The sequence below is a fragment of the Camellia sinensis genome, chromosome 4 (assembly GCF_055761805.1).
Source record: "Camellia sinensis isolate YWXY chromosome 4, ASM5576180v1, whole genome shotgun sequence".
Classification (NCBI taxonomy): Eukaryota; Viridiplantae; Streptophyta; class Magnoliopsida; order Ericales; family Theaceae; genus Camellia; species Camellia sinensis.
Genome location: NC_138964.1, coordinates 152,802,702 through 152,821,734, shown reverse-complemented (window position 1 = coordinate 152,821,734; position 19,033 = coordinate 152,802,702). Strand labels below are relative to the sequence as shown.

The 19,033-nt window shown below is 36.3% G+C and overlaps 1 protein-coding gene and 1 pseudogene across 2 annotated transcripts; both read right to left on the bottom strand.

Annotated features, from left to right (window-relative positions):
• Positions 1–1,944: 1,944 nt before the first annotated feature.
• LOC114256338 (P-loop containing nucleoside triphosphate hydrolases superfamily protein) lies at positions 1,945–18,790 on the bottom strand. Of its 2 annotated transcripts, XM_082866578.1 has the most exons (13): positions 17,371–18,789; positions 16,558–16,729; positions 15,270–15,382; positions 14,981–15,082; positions 13,237–13,306; positions 12,615–12,670; positions 11,542–11,592; positions 11,195–11,299; positions 10,948–10,992; positions 10,226–10,331; positions 9,050–9,255; positions 3,129–3,212; positions 1,945–2,472 (listed from the first exon to the last, which is right to left on the bottom strand). In XM_082866578.1, the coding sequence occupies exons 1-13, from the start codon at positions 18,592–18,594 to the stop codon at positions 2,308–2,310; spliced, it is 2,499 nt and encodes an 832-aa protein (XP_082722704.1). In that variant the 5' UTR covers positions 18,595–18,789; the 3' UTR covers positions 1,945–2,307. The 2 variants fall into 2 exon arrangements, with proteins under 2 accessions (XP_082722704.1, XP_082722705.1); XM_082866579.1 differs by lacking the exon at positions 9,050–9,255 and having other exon boundaries at positions 17,371–18,790.
• On the bottom strand, positions 5,832–7,560 carry LOC145823237 (uncharacterized; annotated as a pseudogene).
• Positions 18,791–19,033: the final 243 nt, after the last annotated feature.

The window sequence follows — 19,033 nt, the reverse complement described above, 5'->3', positions numbered from 1 at the left end:
TGAATACACAAATTTTGAATGATTAGATTGTATTGCAATAGTAACACAAGGGTTGACTACAAGTATACAGTTACAAACCCAAAACTATTGAGGATGAAAAAATTAAAAAATAAATTGTCGTATTTAGTATACGAAACTCTTGCTTATAGCGAAATCTAAAAGAGGTAGTAGGTAATGATCTTTTATGTGTTTGTATTTTGACGTGAGGCTTTGAACATTAAATTGTATTGACTCCTTATTGGCTACAAAATTTCCAATTAACTAAGTGAAATGGCAAACAATTATGTTATATACCCAAACAAATTGTGCAGAATTGAAATACATTGATAAGATTCATTCTAGAGATGAATCACAATACACTAATTTTAAATCTTCACTCAACACGTATTTTTGTGGTAAAATTCTAGTCTAGTTTTCATAATTAGAATTATTGAATGGCTAGATCACCCACCAATGTATTCGATGATTCTTGAACTAGAAATAAAGCACAACATTGCAAATAACATACGATAGGGCACATTCTTTTATCATCCAACTCCAATAGTTTGTGAGAGGAACTCCAATACTAAACATACCTTTTACTTAAAAAGAAGTACTCAAAAAAATTATATTATATTTTATGTCTAACCATTTTCTTTATCTACTCTTGAAATTGGTTTAGTTAGCCTTCAAAACTCTCAAAATGTTGCTAACCATTTAAGTTCTACTTATCCATAATAATTGATTAGATCATTATGATATTCTGACTTTTGACCCTTTTCATTTCATGAATCCAATCGGTATTGTCATTTTATTTCATGAGATTGCAACATTTTATAAGTTTTAGAACTTTCTTTTAAATGTTTTTGTAGTTGAAATAAAAATTTTTGAATAAGAATTTCTGTAGTCCATTGATTAAGGGTGCTCGCAGATTGGGTTGGGTCAGATAACCTCCCATCTGCCATTCGTCTAAATTTAAGTAAATTAAAAAATAAATCAATCTACATCCGTCCGTTTAGTTAGCAAATGTAAATTGAGCGAACCGTGCTAGTAGATGCAGATCGATTTAACAGTTTGAACTTTGCTTTTTTATACTTTTTTGAAACTATTTTAAAGTAATTTTTTTACTATTTTGGGTCTTATTTGATTTCAAAAAAAAAATTTCTTCATTTTTTATAATTAAAATAAAGGTCAAACTTTCTTAGTTCCTAAGTAGCTAATATTATTATTAAATTATATATCCTTTTTTTAACATATAAAATATAAAAATATACCATCATTTTCGTAAGAGAAGTTGGCGAATCGAGTTAGATTGAATGACCTCTCATTCACCATTCAACCAAACATAGATGGACTTAAAAAATCTCCATCCGCTTCTGTCCGCCATACTATCAAAACCAATTAAAAAACAGATAAATTAGTTGAGTCGATCAATTTTGACAAATCGATTAAGTTTGTAGACACCCCTACCATTGATCATGGAAATTTAATTGAGAGGATTTGAATTCAATCTTCTTGTAATTGTCTAGTACGTAAATGTGAGGGGTTACACTTAAAAACTAATTGTGTTTAGTTCATTAAATTAAAAACTCATTAAAAAGATCAAAAACCATTTAAAAAATTTGTGCACGCATGCACTTATACATTTCACCTTTTTTTCCCTCATTTTTGTGAATACGTTAGAATGTTATTTAGTTTTAGTTTTTATCTTTTCTTTTGAGAAAATAAGAGATGCATTAAAATGAAACAAACATTATACATGAAACAAATACCCAAAGCCTAGCTGCCTTTAAGAGAAGGCTTCATAAAGTTTTAGGTTTTTCAGCCAACATAACACATAATTACAAAGCAACAAAAATATCCAGAAATAATCACAGCATCACAATCTCTCTAGGTTATCAGTAAAAACCGTAACTGCCAAACACACCCCATGAGATTTATTTATACCACTTGAATGCCAAAAAATTAAGTGCCAAAAGAGCAATTAAATTTCACATCTATGAATAAAAATAATGTCATGTTTGTATAAGCAGCATTCTTTTCCATTCGATGAGGTTGGCAAATGCACAAGTGACAATCCAACTCAAGTGGCCTCAAGTTGTGGTACTTGCAACATAAACCCTTCTAACATTGTGAACAAGTCTACCAAAAGATCAAAAAATGCAAACCAGCAATTTTCTACCATTGAATCGGTGTCATTAAGCTTATAAGGCTTGTACAATTACAAGGACAGAGACCGAATTACTATTCTCTCTCTCAGACTACAAAGAATTTTGAAAATTTTAAATGGGTAAAAAGGGGACACCTTGAAAAGCCCATTTTCTTGTACTATTCTTCCTCCAAGTCAAGCACACCAATTCGCTGTCGCCTCTTGTCAAAAACAGTTCTAAAGGACTCTCGTTCTGCACGGATTCTCTCTTGGAATCCGCTTTGCTTCTTTGACTCATCAGTATTCCCAGTTGAAACATGTTCTTCGGGCAAGGGGTTAGATTTCTGCAAGCATTACAATGAAATATAACTAGGTCAGGAGGCTGACTTCCCATTCAAGAAAAAAATATCGACTGTCAGAAAAGAAAAAACATATAAACTCTAAACAAGAATCGTGCCAACGATGCCTAGGTCAGATGGCATTACTTCCAGTCCCCATAAGGAAGATTGAAGGTTCAAGCCTCGGTTGAGGCCATAGTTGCACAAGGCGGGAGCAGGACTAGGGGCAGGACCAGGGATGGGCAAGCGAGGGCCCTATAGAAGAGTTTAAAGTTGGGAGTAGGAATGAGGAGCAAGCAAGGCCCCTATACGAGTTTCCTACTACTAAGATCCAGGCATACAAGCCATGAATCTCAGCAAATTAAGATCCTGTAGGTTGATCACGAACTCAAGCTTCCTATCTCAGCAAATTAAGATCCCTTGGATTAGGTTAGCTTAGATGATATAAACTGCAATTTGTCCTTAAAAAAAAACTAACAAAACAAGAATTCATAAACAACACAAGTTCCGTGTATTAACGAGTATCCTGGGAAGTAAATACACCCAAAAAAATGACAGACAACACAATTCAAGTAACTCCAAAACCAAAAAATAAAGAATAAAAGAATAAGAACCATCACAGGAAAGGACGGGCCACTTGAAATAGCTGGGTATTAACTCACCGAGTTGTATCCAGCACCAGGCCCAATCACTAAGGAAATATTTAATTTTCTAGCTGCCCCTATGGAAAAGCCAGTATTGCCAACCTGCAAAGAGGAAGAGGTGAGCAGCAAGACATAACAGACAGACAGTATAAAAAGGATTTCCAAAAGAAGAGCATGTATCAAGGCAAAAACTCAATAGCTAGCAGAGGAGAGTTGTGCCCCCGATGGAACAATATCAAACTAATGTAATAAACAGAGAAGCTAATCCACCAACAACTATCAAGCAACAGAGGACGACATCTTCTACGGGAAACAATTAACACCCAATTTTTTTTTTTTTTTGGTTCATATGAATTCTACACTTCATTGGCCAATAAGATCACAATCCTGAACATCCTATGAGACATCACTGCTTCAACGTACACAGCCCCAAGGATTCAATTGACATCCTTTGTTCTTAATTTTTTGTAATTCCTGCACAATGTTCCAGCATTTTATATCATGATAACCTTAGTTAACCACAAGAGCACGTAGCAATATGCACCAGCTTTACAGAAACTCGTGGCAAGCATTGACAATCGCAGGAGCGGTTTTGCTGCTGTTGCAGTAGGTGTTGTTGCTGCTGTTGGCGACGTGGACGAATAACATTTTGCCGCAGGGCAGTGAGCTCACCAAGCTTGGTACCAAGGGTCTAACGTTTTGCTAACATAACTCTGTCATGCTGACTTTCCAACTTCAACCTTTAATGATTCTTTCCCTTTTCTAACTCTTTTCCTTTCTCTCTCATGATTTTCTCATTCTGTGTTTTTCACTCTTTATTTTCTTCCTGCCAGAGCTTTTGTCCTGCTAAACTGTAAGACTCTTTTTCTTGTATTTTATTTAAACTCTAAATGGAACTGTATATTTTATTTTATTATATATAGGCTAGTAGCTTGAATGTAAATGTATATATATATATATTTATGTTTCTTTTCCTTCTATTTTGTAACTTTCGTGCATTGGGTATGGAAGTCAATACTAGAACACCACAAAGACTTGAAAAGTGCGTATTATAGAATTTCCCCTTGGGGCATAATCAAATATCATAACAGTTCAACTACCCAAGGCTACAACTTCTGCAAAATTTAAAGGCCCTACTTATTGGTGGTCCTCCCCTGAAGACTTGAAAAGTATCCACTTATCAAAGCAAACACCACCACCACCCCCATTAGCTTGCATTGACAGTTAGATTAAAGAATTACACCAAAACTCATTGCCATTTTGTTATCTATATGATACTGCCAACAATTCACAAAGGCAGAGACCAAATACAAAGTGTAAGTTTAGCTTACCAATTGAGCATTTATGGTTTTGAATTTTTTCTTGAGTTGTCAAGTGAATTAATTAAAACAAATGGAAAAGTATAGGCAAAAATTTTTGGCACAAAATGTGTTGTCGTCGTTACCTACGACCGGAAGATTGACAAAATGAGAAGGGCCAGCAAGGTGGATTGAGTATCTGGGTCAAGAAATGACCTCTCCAATTACATCTAGGGGCTCTAGGAATGAATGCAACATCTGAAGGAACTGTCCAGAGTGGTGTGTTTCATAAGAGATTGATTGCAGTGTAAAATAAATAAATAAATAAATAAATAAACCACGCAGTGGATGTATCAGCTTACTGAAGTTGCCAATGGTCAAAATGTATAACCTCAATCAAATTTTGGACTATTCAGAATCTCAACTTGTCCACAGAAATGGTAGCTCATACATGTATATACATACATATATATATTTTTAATATATATATTTTTTGTTTTTTTTTTAAATCTGAAATTTTACTATATATTGAAAGCTACTTATCTCTTTATATATATATATATATATATGAGAAGAACAAGAGTGATGAACAGAGGGGCCCTGGCAGGAAGAAAAGAAAGAGTGAAAAACAACAAAGAGGAAAAAGAATGGAAAAATCAAGAAAGAGAAAGGAAAAGAGTTGGAAAAGGGAAAGAATCATTAAAGGCTGAAGTTGGAAAGTCAGCATGACAGTTATATAATGTTAGCAAAACGTTAGACTCTTGGTACCAAGCTTGGTGGGCACGCTGCCATGCGGCAAAATGTTATTCGTCCACGTCGGAGACAGCAGCGACAGCACCTACTGCCACAGCAGCAAAACCGCTCCCAACAATCACATACTACAGAAAGGCAGAAACTTCCAGTGAATGTCTCTGCCAATAAGAATTGCCAGGGCATGGTATTCAACAGTACAGGTTAACTAAAAGTAATCCTGCCACCAGAAAAGACATCTTCCTTTCCATCATAGGGCAGAGGCCCATGAAATTTGTGCATTCACAAATTACCCCTATTCACATAAACGACTTCCCAACTGTAAGAAAAATATATGTTCCAAGGCCCAGAAGTTATAGAAAAATCCAAAAGTCAATATTACAAAAAAATTCAAAAGTTGCCCTCTCAATCTCCTCCCCCTCATTTTTCTTTTCATACCAATCTGTTGCCTAATTGCACAATGTTACCAATCAATCCTTTACAGCCGTAACTTCTTCCCTTCTAGAGCTTGGTAGATATAAGAGAAGTTAGAATATTTTCTTTGATGATTATTGATTACCCTTTAAAACACTGTAGTATCTTTTCTTTGTGATGCACAATTAAGTTGTCAAAGAGAATATTGAGTTCATAGGCACAATTATTATTTTTGACAGATGAACCAGCATACAGCTTAATTTTCTGTTAGAATTTACCAATTTGCTCCTCCACCTACCATCTCCACTAGCACCCACTTCACCTACCACCTCCACTACACTACACCTACTACCACCTTCTCTTCTATATATAGGAGTTGTAATACATAACACAAATCAATCAATCTTGTAACAATCATCAATCAATAATACATAAATTTTTACATGGTATCAGAGCAAGGTTAAGAAGCTAGTAATTCTGCTTCACCGGCGGGCGGCAACCTCGCCTTGGCCGCCCGCCGGACCTCTACACATATCTTCACTCCGGCTGCTCCTATCCTCAGAATCAGATTCTGAATCCGATTCTGAATCAGAAGACTCGGAAGTAGAGCTATGCCTCCGGTGCCTCCTCTTTCTCTGCTGCTGCTTCTTCTTCTTCCTCCTCCTCTCTTCCTCTGAATCAGTAGATGAGCTGTAGATCGAATCACTCTCTGCCGAAGAATTATCAGATCCAGTAACAGACCCACTATCAGACTCAAAAACAGAAGCTTCACTGTCATTGCCAGACTCAGTGTCCGACCTATGCTTCCTTTTGCTTTTCTTTGACCTCTTCTCTTTCTTTGACTCCGTCGGAACATCTGGGTTATCCACGTCATAAGAAATCGACAACTTCATCCTCAACTTCGGAGTTTTTAAGTTGCTGGGTACGAGATGGTCGTGAGATGTAAACACGTTCGTTCTTGCATTCATAAGTCCAATGTCCAGCTTGGAAACATTTCTGACATTGTGAAGCTGAGCCAGTAGTGGTAGACATCGATGGCTTGAGGTCTTTCCTTTCACCTAATCTCACTTGTTCCTCTAAACCCACGGACTTTCCTATGTGGTTTCATTTTTTATTATTATTAAAAAAAAAAAAAAGCCCACCCAAGTGGTCTTATTTTTTATTATTATTAAAACGTGGTCTAATCACTACCCTCAGGCAGTGTCTACCTTTTGTACTCCACTTTCTTTTTTTCTTTTTTTTATTATTTTATTTCTTTATTTTTTTACATTAAAAAAAAAAAAAATTCAAACCACAGCACGCTCCCACCAAACCTGTATAATATATTATACTCTCTTATCCTTTGCCATATTACCTTTATTTATTTTATTTTATATTCCCTTTTCCATTAAAAAAAATAATAATAATAATAATAATAATAATAAATAAATAAATAAATAAATAAATAAAAAATATATATATATATACAGATTTGCACACCAAACTGTCCCTTATTTTATTCATGTCGGGGCTCACCCCGATCACCATTTTACATAAAAAAAAAAAAAAAAAAAAAAAAAAACAAACAAACAAACAAACAAACACACAACAACCTCATCCACAGGCAGAATTTTTCTCCTCTACTCTACTGCAGGTCTCTTCTTCTTGCCTCCGTCCTGAGCGGCCCTTGACGGTGTTGCCTCCGTGCTTCCTCGACCACCAAGCAAGTTGCCTCCTCCCTGCTCCTCCACTACAGCATATGGCGGCCCTCCAAATCGGAATATCACGGTGGCCTTCCGCTTCAGCTCCTTGTTTTCTGCCCTTAGCACGCTTATCTCTGCTCGCGCATCCTTATGCATGCGTTGGAGCAGAGACAGCTGGGAGTTTAAATGCTGCACCTCATTTGTCCTACTCTGCAGCCGGTTCGACAAATTTGTGACCGCCGTCATGCTTTCCACACATGCCTTCAGTGTATATTGATTGGCTTCAACATCTGACTGCCCTGCCATTCTTTGCTCCACAGCCCGCATCGGAAAGTTCAACGGAGCAAACTCCGGGGCGCTTGGTTGAGTTTCCAGTGCCACCGCACCAGTTCTCTCTCTCGTTGACTCGTTGAGGTCGGGAAAGAGGGTGAGCAGCCCGCGGGAAGACGATGAAGCCATTTTCTAGGCACCAGAGTGTTACACAGTATCTCTCTCAGAACTCTCTCTCAGACAACAGAGTGTTACAGAATCTCTCTCCAAAATCTCTCTCAGAATTTCTCTCGCAGGTTTTTTGCCTCAGCCTCAGCCTCAGCCTCTGTCTTATAGCCGAGGCAGCCACGCGCATCGCGCGCCTCTTACCACCAGCCGACAAACGGGCACGCAAGCCAAGGCGCCCACGTGCCTCGCCATCATGTCCGGCACACCTTTTGATGAATTGGGCACGCCTTTTGATGGCACGCCTTTTTATGGATTGGGCACGCTTTTTGATGGCACGCCTTTTGAAAATTGGGCGCACCTTTTGAGGATGCGATTTTTTAAGGGGTCCGACAAGACTCTGTAAACTGTCCCGACATTGATTCCGGTTAGCTCCTTTCTGGGTCCGACAAGACTCTGTAAACTGTCCCGACGTTGATTCCGGTTAGCTTTTACAAGGGTCCGACAAGACTCTGTAAACTGGCCCGACATTGATTCCGGTTAGCTCCTTTATGGGTCCGACAAGACTCTGTAAACTGTCCCGACATAGATTCCGGTTAGTTTCTACAAGGGTCCGACAAGACTCCGTAAACTGTCTTCTACAACGGTCCGACATGACCCCATAAACTGTCTTCTACAACGGTCCAACATGACCCCATAAACTGTCTTCTACAACGGTCCGACATGACCCCATAAACTGTCTTCTACATCGGTCTGACACTGCCATCCAGTGTCCTCTACACCGTTATGACACACCCATACAGTGTCCTCTACAACGTTATGACACCACCATTCAGTGTCTTCACCAATGGTCTGACACGACCATACAGTGTCTCCTATCCTTTTTTTATGTATTTTCTTGTTTTTGTTCCTCTCTCCAAACTCAAGTTGGTTAGTTTCTATCCTCCTTGAGTTTGCGGGGGGCTGTTAGAATTTACCAATTTGCTCCTCCACCTACCATCTCCACTAGCACCCACTTCACCTACCACCTCCACTACACTACACCTACTACCACCTTCTCTTCTATATATAGGAGTTGTAATACATAACACAAATCAATCAATCTTGTAACAATCATCAATCAATAATACATAAATTTTTATATTTTCACCATCCTTAATCCTTCTCGTTGCACCAAAAACGAAATTAACAATAGTAATAACTTACCTAAAATGTCTACATCAGTTTGTTTTTATTGAAACTTCTAAAAATAAAAACACAAAAAAAGAGCATCTTTAAATGTGAATGACCTAAAACATGAGAGGAATACTTATATGAACATGTCTCATAACAAAATAATAATATGATATGGCACACATACCTGGTCACTCCAATGTACAGATTTACCTTCCTTGGCATAAGCCTTAATCAACCCAGAAAGAGCATTTAAATTCCCCTTAGTAGCTTCAGTAGTTTTGGTATTATCATCTTCCAAATCATCTGACCATTTGCTCCTGCCCAACTCTTTCACTTCTTCCCTTTGGCGGTGTCCTTCAGCATTCCATTTATTGTCATCCTTCGAAAAACCTAAAAGTTTAAATGATGAGGTAAAAATGGAATAGTATATCTGGGATACCAATTTTGGATGATATAAGAAACAACCAACACTACATGTACTACAAAAATGTAGAAAATGCATTCTTCTCATGTATATTCAGTAGGTACACCTCACAGTTTTTATTGCTTTCCAAATAATGCAAATTGAAAACTAGTAAGCCGTATCCAATAGTACCAAACTAAATTTTTATTTATGCTTTTTAACAATTCCAATAGTACAACACTACCATAGCTACCAAAGGTGGAATTATTTGCAATCCCAGAGCATAAAGCCCAAGCCAGAGAAAACACTCGAAAAGGCAACAGCTAGCTTCTAAAGAAACAACCCAAATCACAAGAAACTATAGCCCTTAGCTTTTATAGATAAAAATGTTTTTTGTCGGAAATAGCTCTGCAAGCACTTCTCCATTTGTGAAATGAATTGCGTGTGGTGCTTGGATGAGGTTCAAGTTTTTGTCGAGTACTTCAACTCACCATCTGCAGTTATGCAAAGTCTCCAATATCTTAAAAACTCTCACTTGTAGCCTAGTCAGATAATAACATGAAATCTGAATCTACACAGATATCTGCTACTATGGAAGATGACCACCTAGCTTCTGGCTGACCTACCTTAGGTTTTCGACTTTGTGTAAATTAGAGATTATAGATTGCTTCAGAGGTAGAGAAATTTATTTGGGATATAGATTGTGCACCACCCTCTAAAGTAGTATTGTTGATTATACAACCACGGTCTTGCCTCTACAACTGCCATGGATCAACATGGTCTTTCATAACAGTAGAAAACAACAATTTGGCAGGCAAAAGAAAAGGTGACTATAATTCCAAATCCTGAGCTAGTACAGAAAAGGAAGACAGAAAAATCCAGAGATACACAGGCATGATAATTAAGCAAACAGAAAAGAAGTCCATCAAACAGTGTGTAGACAAGTGCATGGATTACCATCAGGTGAATAACCTCGTACGGAAGGTACTGTGATCTCAAAATTTCTTTCTTCAGGTCTAGGTGGAGTACCTGCAGAATCTCCATCTTCTGTATCCATATCTACCTGGAAGATTTGACCAAAAAAACCAACAGATAAGTAACATCACTTCCAAGTGGTAGCTGATCATGTCATGCCCTATCACATACACTTAATAAAGCACATTCATGAAAGATTTACACTTGAGCATTATCAAACAACAGCCAAGTGTTCTCTTCTAAGGCAAGATATTAGCTAAAAAGGCCAACAATGGCCAGTCATGTAATAAATAAAAATAGAAATATAATACATAATAACATGAAGATATCTCGGATGATAATCAAACTTCGCATTAGACTTCAAGATATCTCCATTGGGCCGCAGGTTGGAGGCCTCAGACTTGGTGTAGTCTTTATCCTATTTCACTCCAATGTACCTCAATTGGCAAATAATGTACCATGCCAATAATGTCCTTGGAAATACAATGAAAGCAACCAAAAATAAAGGAGAGAAAATTAAAAAGAACAAAATTCAGGATCCTTCTATTATCGATAAGAACCACAATGAACATAATCATCTCCTCAACAAGAATCAAAACTACAACTTGTTTTAGCTATTCAAGAATATTAATCAACAAGAACTTCAGAAGCACTTTCCTAGTCTAGATAAAAGCATTCAAATGGCATATAGTCTATGAAATTACCTCTTGAATCCCGCTTTCCTTCAAATCATCACCTTGGAATAATGACTACCATGCCAGCAAAATTTGAAGCAAATATGTCAATGTATGTGAAAACCAAGATTATAACTTTTTAAGCCAACATAAACTGGCACAGTTAATTTCAGTTTCTCTTATAATTCGTGTTTTTCTGTTATTGGTTAAACTCTTGAAAAAAAAACTTTCAGTACCCATACCAAAAATTGAAAAATGTAACCTAATTAAAATAAACCTTGATGTCCAGTTTCAAGTACAATGACGAAGCTTCTTCCCATTTTCTAGCCATCTTTTGTATGTCATCTTGGGTGAAACCATGTATATTTCGAGCTGCGCAACCCTAGAATTCCACAAAGAAAATATATATATTTATGAATTTTCCACGTTTTGGGAAATAAATTATGTCCAATTTCTATCATTACACAGGTAAACACATTCAATTTAACAATGTCAAGAAAAGAAAATTGCAATTTTGTGCAAGTAAAAACATGTGCTGGAACATTTTTAGGCATTCCAAAACCTATATTGGCACAAATTTATAATCTTATAATCAAAGTACTAGTATGTGAGAGATATACTCACCGTTGGATCCGTGTAGGTAGCTTCTAAAAGGTAAACTTCATAACCAGATCTCTGAAAACAAGCAAAGCAAATAATAAACAACAGTATGTCAAGCAAGCACTCCATAGTTGAAACAGCATCATAAAAGCAACAATAAGAGTACTGGTACAAGCAGCACAAGTAGTAGCACACAGTCTAGTAGAAAGACACAGGTTCTGACATAGGCAAATCAGCTGAAGAGATCTCAAAAGCACATATGAAAAATAAGCTCCCTCCAGAAAGGTTTTATTGTGTTTAAAAAACCCCCAACCCCAAGGGGTTGGCCGAGCGGAAGAGACTTGAGGATAAAATCCAAGGTCTTGAGTTCGAGTCACCAAGGGGCCACTGTAGGTTTACCTGGTCCTTAACTTCAAGGCCCCGAGATTAGTCGAGGTGCACACAAGCTAGCCCGGACACCCAGCTATAAAAAAATTTTTAAAGAAAAAGTGTTGAAAAAACCCTTGATCCATAAACAATGAACATTTGTTTCCAAGAGAGAACAAAGGATTCAAGTAATCAGATCACCCAATAAACCTCTAACTGCTTAGGATATCTTATAGAGTTCAAAAATAAGAAAGAACATTATCAGTCAATGGCCAAGAAGAATAAAAGAGTGTTACCACCACAAACGTAAATGTTAAGGGAAATATCCCCCTTCTAATTGAGTTGATAACTAAATACAAAGTTCTCATGCCATACTGTTCTGCTTACCTCTCCTATAAGAAAGTACTATTCTAGGATTCCAGCTCATTACGACATCACTTTTATGTATTGAAGACAGCAAATGAAAAAATATAATCATGTGTAGAAAAAAGTCAAATTTACAACATACATAGCAAATATACTGTTGATGATCAAAAAATATAAATAAATAAATAAATAAAAATTAAGAACTGTTGAAAATATTTAATTGATGCATGTAAAATAAATTGTGTCCAACTGAAGGAAATCTATACAACGATGTGGACTCTTGGACCTTTAAATCCTCAGAAAACAATATATTGAGAACAGAAATACTCGCTGGGGTTTTGAGAAAGAGAGAATTGAGGGTATACCTTTGCAGTTGCCCAAAACTGAGCAAAATCAGCTACCCGCAGATTGCGGTCATCCACTAAGACGAGGCACACATACAAGCAACAAGTGGGTCAATTGCCAAAAAGAACTGCATCTGTAGTTAGTGAAAATGAAGGCAGTGCATACGCACTACTGCATCACCACTTAATCTATAATCAAACTAGATCTTTGAACTTGTACACCATGATGAACCAACACAAAAACTAGATCTATAACCATTCCTCAAATTCTTTAACTATGCCTAAGGTTTCAAAATTTTTTAAAACCCTCCTGTTTCCCAAACTATACAAAAATATCAGCACATATAAGCTCTAAGAGAGACAAAAGTCACCACATAGCAAAACACTACTGGAAGAAGTGAACAAACAAGCAAAAAATTATAAAAAGAATTCATGACACTTGATACATCAAAAATTTTAAACAAAAGATGCAAGTGATTTGATCTCAAAAGAAATGAAGATCTTAACAATGCAAATGCCAAAACATTATGAACAGCTACAAAACAAGGGGGGATGGGTGGAAAGACATAGGAACACTTAAAAAACTAATATAAAGCTTTCAATTTTAAAATAATCTGGCAGTTTCACCACAGAAAATTCTTACCAATTACAAGGGAGAAAACCCCCTCATCAAGGGTCTTTTTAAATGCCTTCAACATGCTTGATCGATAAGCCTGTTGTAAAGATATAACATCAACAAACGAAACTAACAAAGAATGCCATTGTAGAGATATAACATCAACATGGGAAACTAACAAAGAACTACATATCCTATCAATGGTATTATATAACAAGAATTTATGGCAATGAAGTTAAAAAAATGAATGGAGTCGACAACCTACAAAGCATTGCCCAAATTAATATAGGTCATTAAAGAGCCTTGACAGGATTACAAACTACAAACAAAACCACTTTCATGCATATCAACCACTCATGCAAAATATAAATATATATATATATAATCAACCACTAATGCAAATTTACAGCATGTAATTACAAGCAATTCAGATTTCTCTCTTGCAGTTAAGACATGCATATTCTTTTTCATGCAAAGGATACTACAATTACGACCCATGCATATTATATATATGAATCAAACATGAGAGGCAGCACACACTATTAAGACTACTTGACTTTTTTATTCTACATCACATTCACAGTCACTTCCAAACACAAAATATACTCCACATGATGTTGCAGTTTATATACCAAATGGAGCCATTCTTAACCTTCATAAAAGTATCACAACTACAAAAGGTTGCAGAGTATTGAAGAAGAACAGAGTATTTCACTCCTCTGAACAATACGACAATTGTCTTCTCTCTTTTTTTAATTATAGAGCAAGACTGTAATTGCAAATAAAGGGATAAATATTTTTTTCCCATATCCATGGTCCAAGAGAAAATGCTAGTGATTTTAAGGAGTCCAGTAATTCGTTTTCTGTGGGGAGTTTTAGTTGGGAAATATTTATCTTCGTGGGCTAAAATCAAAACACAACTCAGAGAAAACTTGCTTGATTAATCAATAGGTCGAGTACGAACTTAGGAAAATTGTACTCAAATTTTTTATGTAAGAAGAATGCTGGAAAGCCAATCAAATACAATTTGCTGCCTATTTTGGTATTTTGTTCTGTTATTTAATCTAATGTGGTAAAATCCTTTTACCTCTAAACCTGAACTCAAAGGAAATTTCAGCTGTGTGAAGTACATATTATAATGTAACTTCATTAATCAAGTTAACCACAAGCCTATCTGGCATTAGATAAAAATTGCCTTTTTGTTGAATATATAATCACATGTATTTATCTCAATGTTGCTAGAAAATTTTGGAACAAGGATTGGTGAAAGACCCACTACTTCTCAAAATTAGCTGACATTTAAAATCAATGCTGCAATTTGTATTTTTGCCAAGTTATGCTGCACAAATGTTCAAATCATTCAAACCCAAGCTCAGAAAAAATCAACTTAAGAAATACTTACAAATTGGCAAGACAAATCTGTTTCATCATTCAAACAAGTTTTCAGCGCTCATTGAAATGATGCAATGTGACCAAAGGTCTTTAGAATTGCCATCAACCACTCAAAATAAAGAAGAGAAAAATCCTTCTATAATATTAAATTTTATGGGCTAGCTCAATGTCAAGCAAATCAATGTTGAAGGTAGTCAGGTAGACAGCTTTATGGCCAACCCAACTGGCAACCATAGCCCAAAGGTTCTGGTAAAATGAAAATCATCAACCTCCCGAAACCAAAAAATAAAAGTAAATAAACATAGATACACACATGTATATGCAACTGAAATTTTATTAAACAATTAAATCTCTAAGATTTTGAAAGGTGTTGGAATACCTCCTCCATCTCAGGTTCGTAACAGTACTCCATCACCTTCTTCATAACTGGTTTCTTCCCTCTGACAGAACCTGCTGACTTTGAAACATCATTTTCCTCAACCTGCAGAGAAGAAAACAATACTTCTCTCAGATATCTAATACTTTTTCAAACGTCATTTGTATTAGAAGTAACAGGAATTGATAAAAGGACAGCAGAATGATGAGCCGGAGAATAAATCTAGCATAGCAAGCCAAGCGTTTGAAGAGTTAGAGCTCAAGTTCAACAAGATATGAAACTGGTGACAAACCTTTTCAACTTCAGTCATGAAGTAATCATCCATAGAATGAATTCTCGGGGCATCACCACCATTTTCAACCTCAAGATCACGCAACAGCTTTGCCAAGTAACTCTTCCCACTACCTGAAAATGCAATGCCGGTGTTAACTCTACAGGTGGTTATAACCCAGTCATAGAATCACTTGTTTGACAAAATCAGAAGCCCCAATTTTTCAATAAGACCAAATTTTCATCCCTACAAAATACTGCATGTAACAAATCTCCACATAAATCCTAGAAGAAGGGGAGATGGTGCATCAAACAGAAGATTTATTTATGGTTACCAAAATCGCATGAAACTTCGCATTAAGCTTATCATCACATTTCCTTCCCATTAATACAAGTAAATAGCTAATGATCCAATGAATTGTGGAATAGCTTGTCAGCATCAGCTACTCTCCAAGGGGCATTTCACTTCCACAAAATTACTGTTCTCGAATTATTATTCACAGACCTAAAAAAATAAACTTCTTTAGCCCAAAACCTTAGCAAAACAAGCTTAAATCATACCTAACCCCTTAACTTCCAAAACCCTAGTTTAGTTGTTCACGCCTTCAAACAGTGCCAAATCCTGCAAGCCGGATTTTTAAAATCAATCCAAATTTCAATACCTTCCCACCCTAAACCCTAATTGTTTCTTCTCCCTCATAAAACCCTCACCCTAGATAATTTTTCATAACCAAAACCCACCATAATTCCTGTTGTACACAGCATTAGGCCCTAGTTTCCTATCTATCCACCTGCATTAAGAAGTTTTGGTAAATGACTTGAGAACTACACTTCCACTGAGTATCAAAATCTTCTATGGAATTGCTTATTCTTGTGTAATGTGCAAATGTTTGCATTGATATCCAATACACTTAATTTACTGTTACATAGGCTGAAAAGTTTTCAAACACCTATAAGATGTCCTCCCAACACTAGAACATGTATTTCCAAAATGTTTGCTTTTGAATCCAGTCTATGTTACTCCAAAATGAATCTTTGGTCCTCACTCCCAATATCATGTACGCACACAAGTGTCAAAAATATGAACTCAACTATCCAGCAGAAACCAACTGATGAAGGAAATGATGTACCAATGTACGACAGCAGAACAATTACATAACAAGAATGTGTAAGTAGTGACATATCAATGATTTCTACATTGTCTTTGACACCTAAAATAATAATATAATTAAGAAAGAACTCGTCATTGTCCCATCAAACCCAAGCAAAGAGGAAAAACAAATAAAGATGCATAAATTAAAACGAGGTACCTGGAAGCCCCCGAAGGATTATCACAATATGATCGGGACGGGTTGCTCGATGTGGCTGCTTAAAAATTTGAGATGCATCAACAACTTTATGCTTATCCAAAGAGTTTAGCGGAAAAGATTGGCCCTCTCTCATATATTTCATAGATGACGTACAATTGATTGTTTGAAATTCCTATAAAGCACAATGGTAGTTTTTTGGAAATACATCATATTCAGAAGACCAAGAATATGAAAACATACTAGAACAATAGATTAGTTCTCAATAAATAAATAAAAATATCCAAACATTCTAAAAGCCAACTGAACAGTGGTTGTCAATTGTCAGTCCAAATATGAGATTCCTACAAACATTCAAATAAAGATTAATATGGCCTTTTATATTTTAATTTTTATAGACATGTGTCAGACAAATTTATATTGATGATTTTGAGCTTATTTATGGAAGCGAATAAGCCACAAGAGTGCTCCAGAAACAGCCACACTACTACTTATAATTAGTCTCTTGTTAAAACAGTCAATAGAACCTCTGGTAAGATTTGACTTTCTGTTACCATCTCTTTATATTTTATTCTTCTCTTTGTTCATAAGAATAACAAGATTGGAAAATGAAGACTCTATTTTAAACCCATCAAAAATCTCAGTTTCAAGATTCAATCATATATAGTAGCTAGCTACGCTTTTTGAAACCAAAAATCAGGGAGAAAAATTCTCTATATTTTCCAGATAATTACAGCAGCAAACAATGCAGTCTATTAAAGTGCAGAACTTCAACTTATTTCACTAAAATAATGTAGTTCTTGTTTAAAAACATACCTCAGTAGCAAAGAGAGTTGAAGCATTGAGATTTGATTTACCATTAAAATAGGGCTGTGCCAATGAGTGGGCTTCGTATGGTGAAGACACAGTAGGTGTCAAACTAGCAGGAATGGGAAACAATGAAGCGGATGTTTTGGCTGCTGAAGAAGACAAGGCATGTGGTTCAGATAAAGGGTGCCCTGGAGGGTCCGCTGGAAGAGGTGGTGGTGGAGAAGCAGGAAGAGGAGGCTGGACATTAAACAATCGTGAAGATTGCATTGGAAACATATTTTCATATTTGTTGAAATTTTGTTGGCTAAATTGAGAAGCAATGGGCATATTCTGATGCCCAAATGCACCGTGATTGTCAACAGGTGATTGAACATTAACTTCATATGACTGCCTAACATGGTTCGGCCGCAAAGAATTATGCATCGCATGTGATAATGGTTGATGAAGGTTAGGATCACTTCTCTGTTCATGGTAGGGTGCACTTGAAGCTGACAGCCCGTGCCAGCCATTTTGATAGGGTTCCTTGACAGACAAAGAATCATTAAGGTGGCGGTGGCGGTGGTAATGATTTTCATTAGGAATTTTGGAATTCGGATAAGAAGCACTATGTGAATAACTCTCTCCCAAATCTGAATTACACCCAACTCCTCCTCCATTAGTCTGCAATGATGGATACAAAGAATTACCATCTTGACCATATTGAGATTGCCTAAGTTGTACATTCCTATAACTCTGCAAATTTTGCTCATCTGAGCGAAAAGATGTCACCTTTCTATCAAAATCACCGAACCTGGGATCTCTAAACTCATTCATCTCATAATTGGTTGGTTGTTGTTGTACTACATTCCTATCAAAAAATGAGTTTTCTTGCAAAGACCTTTCAGTTCCGCGAATACCATGCATACCATGATCGTGAATCAACTTCAATCTACGCTCATTATCCATTGAAATTCCAGTACCCATCTCATCAACCCTCATTCTCTTAAAACCAGCATTCCCATAACCTCCATTAACAATAATACCAGAAGAGTCTTCAATCTGAGACAAACTAGGGTTTCTATGCCTAGGCCACGGATCTTCGAAGAAGGGGGTTTGAAAGCTAGGGTTTTGATTGAATGGAATAAGGTGTGGTGGTGGAGGGCAAAATGGGAAGTGAGAGATTGAGCAAGTTGGGCAGAGATTATTACCTTGGATTGGGTGTGGTGGTCGGGGACGCCATGAATGGTCCATCTTCGAGCTTGATTTGATTTCTGAGGTAGGTAGAGAAATCTAATCTAATGGAGACACAACACAACGGATCGTTCCGTTCGTACAAGGAGAGAGAGAAACTATGGTGCGTTAGGTTAGGGTTTGATTGAGAGAGAAGGTCCAAGAGAGAGCGGAGAACTACTATGCCCCCGTAGAGCTGTGTGGGAAAGTAATAGCCTAACAGTTTATACGTTATAGTTGTGAGTATAAATTGATTTTTTATTTATAAATTAAGTTTTTTTTTTTTCTTATTTAAAGAATAAGTTTTTGATTTATAAAAAATTATAAATTGTATTGTTAAATTGAATTAAATATATTAAAATAGTTTAAATTAAGTTAAAAATTAAAATAAATTAGAAAAAATCCCTACCTTGTATAATGCCGTGTTTGTTTGGAAGTAAATCCTTTTACAAACGAGATT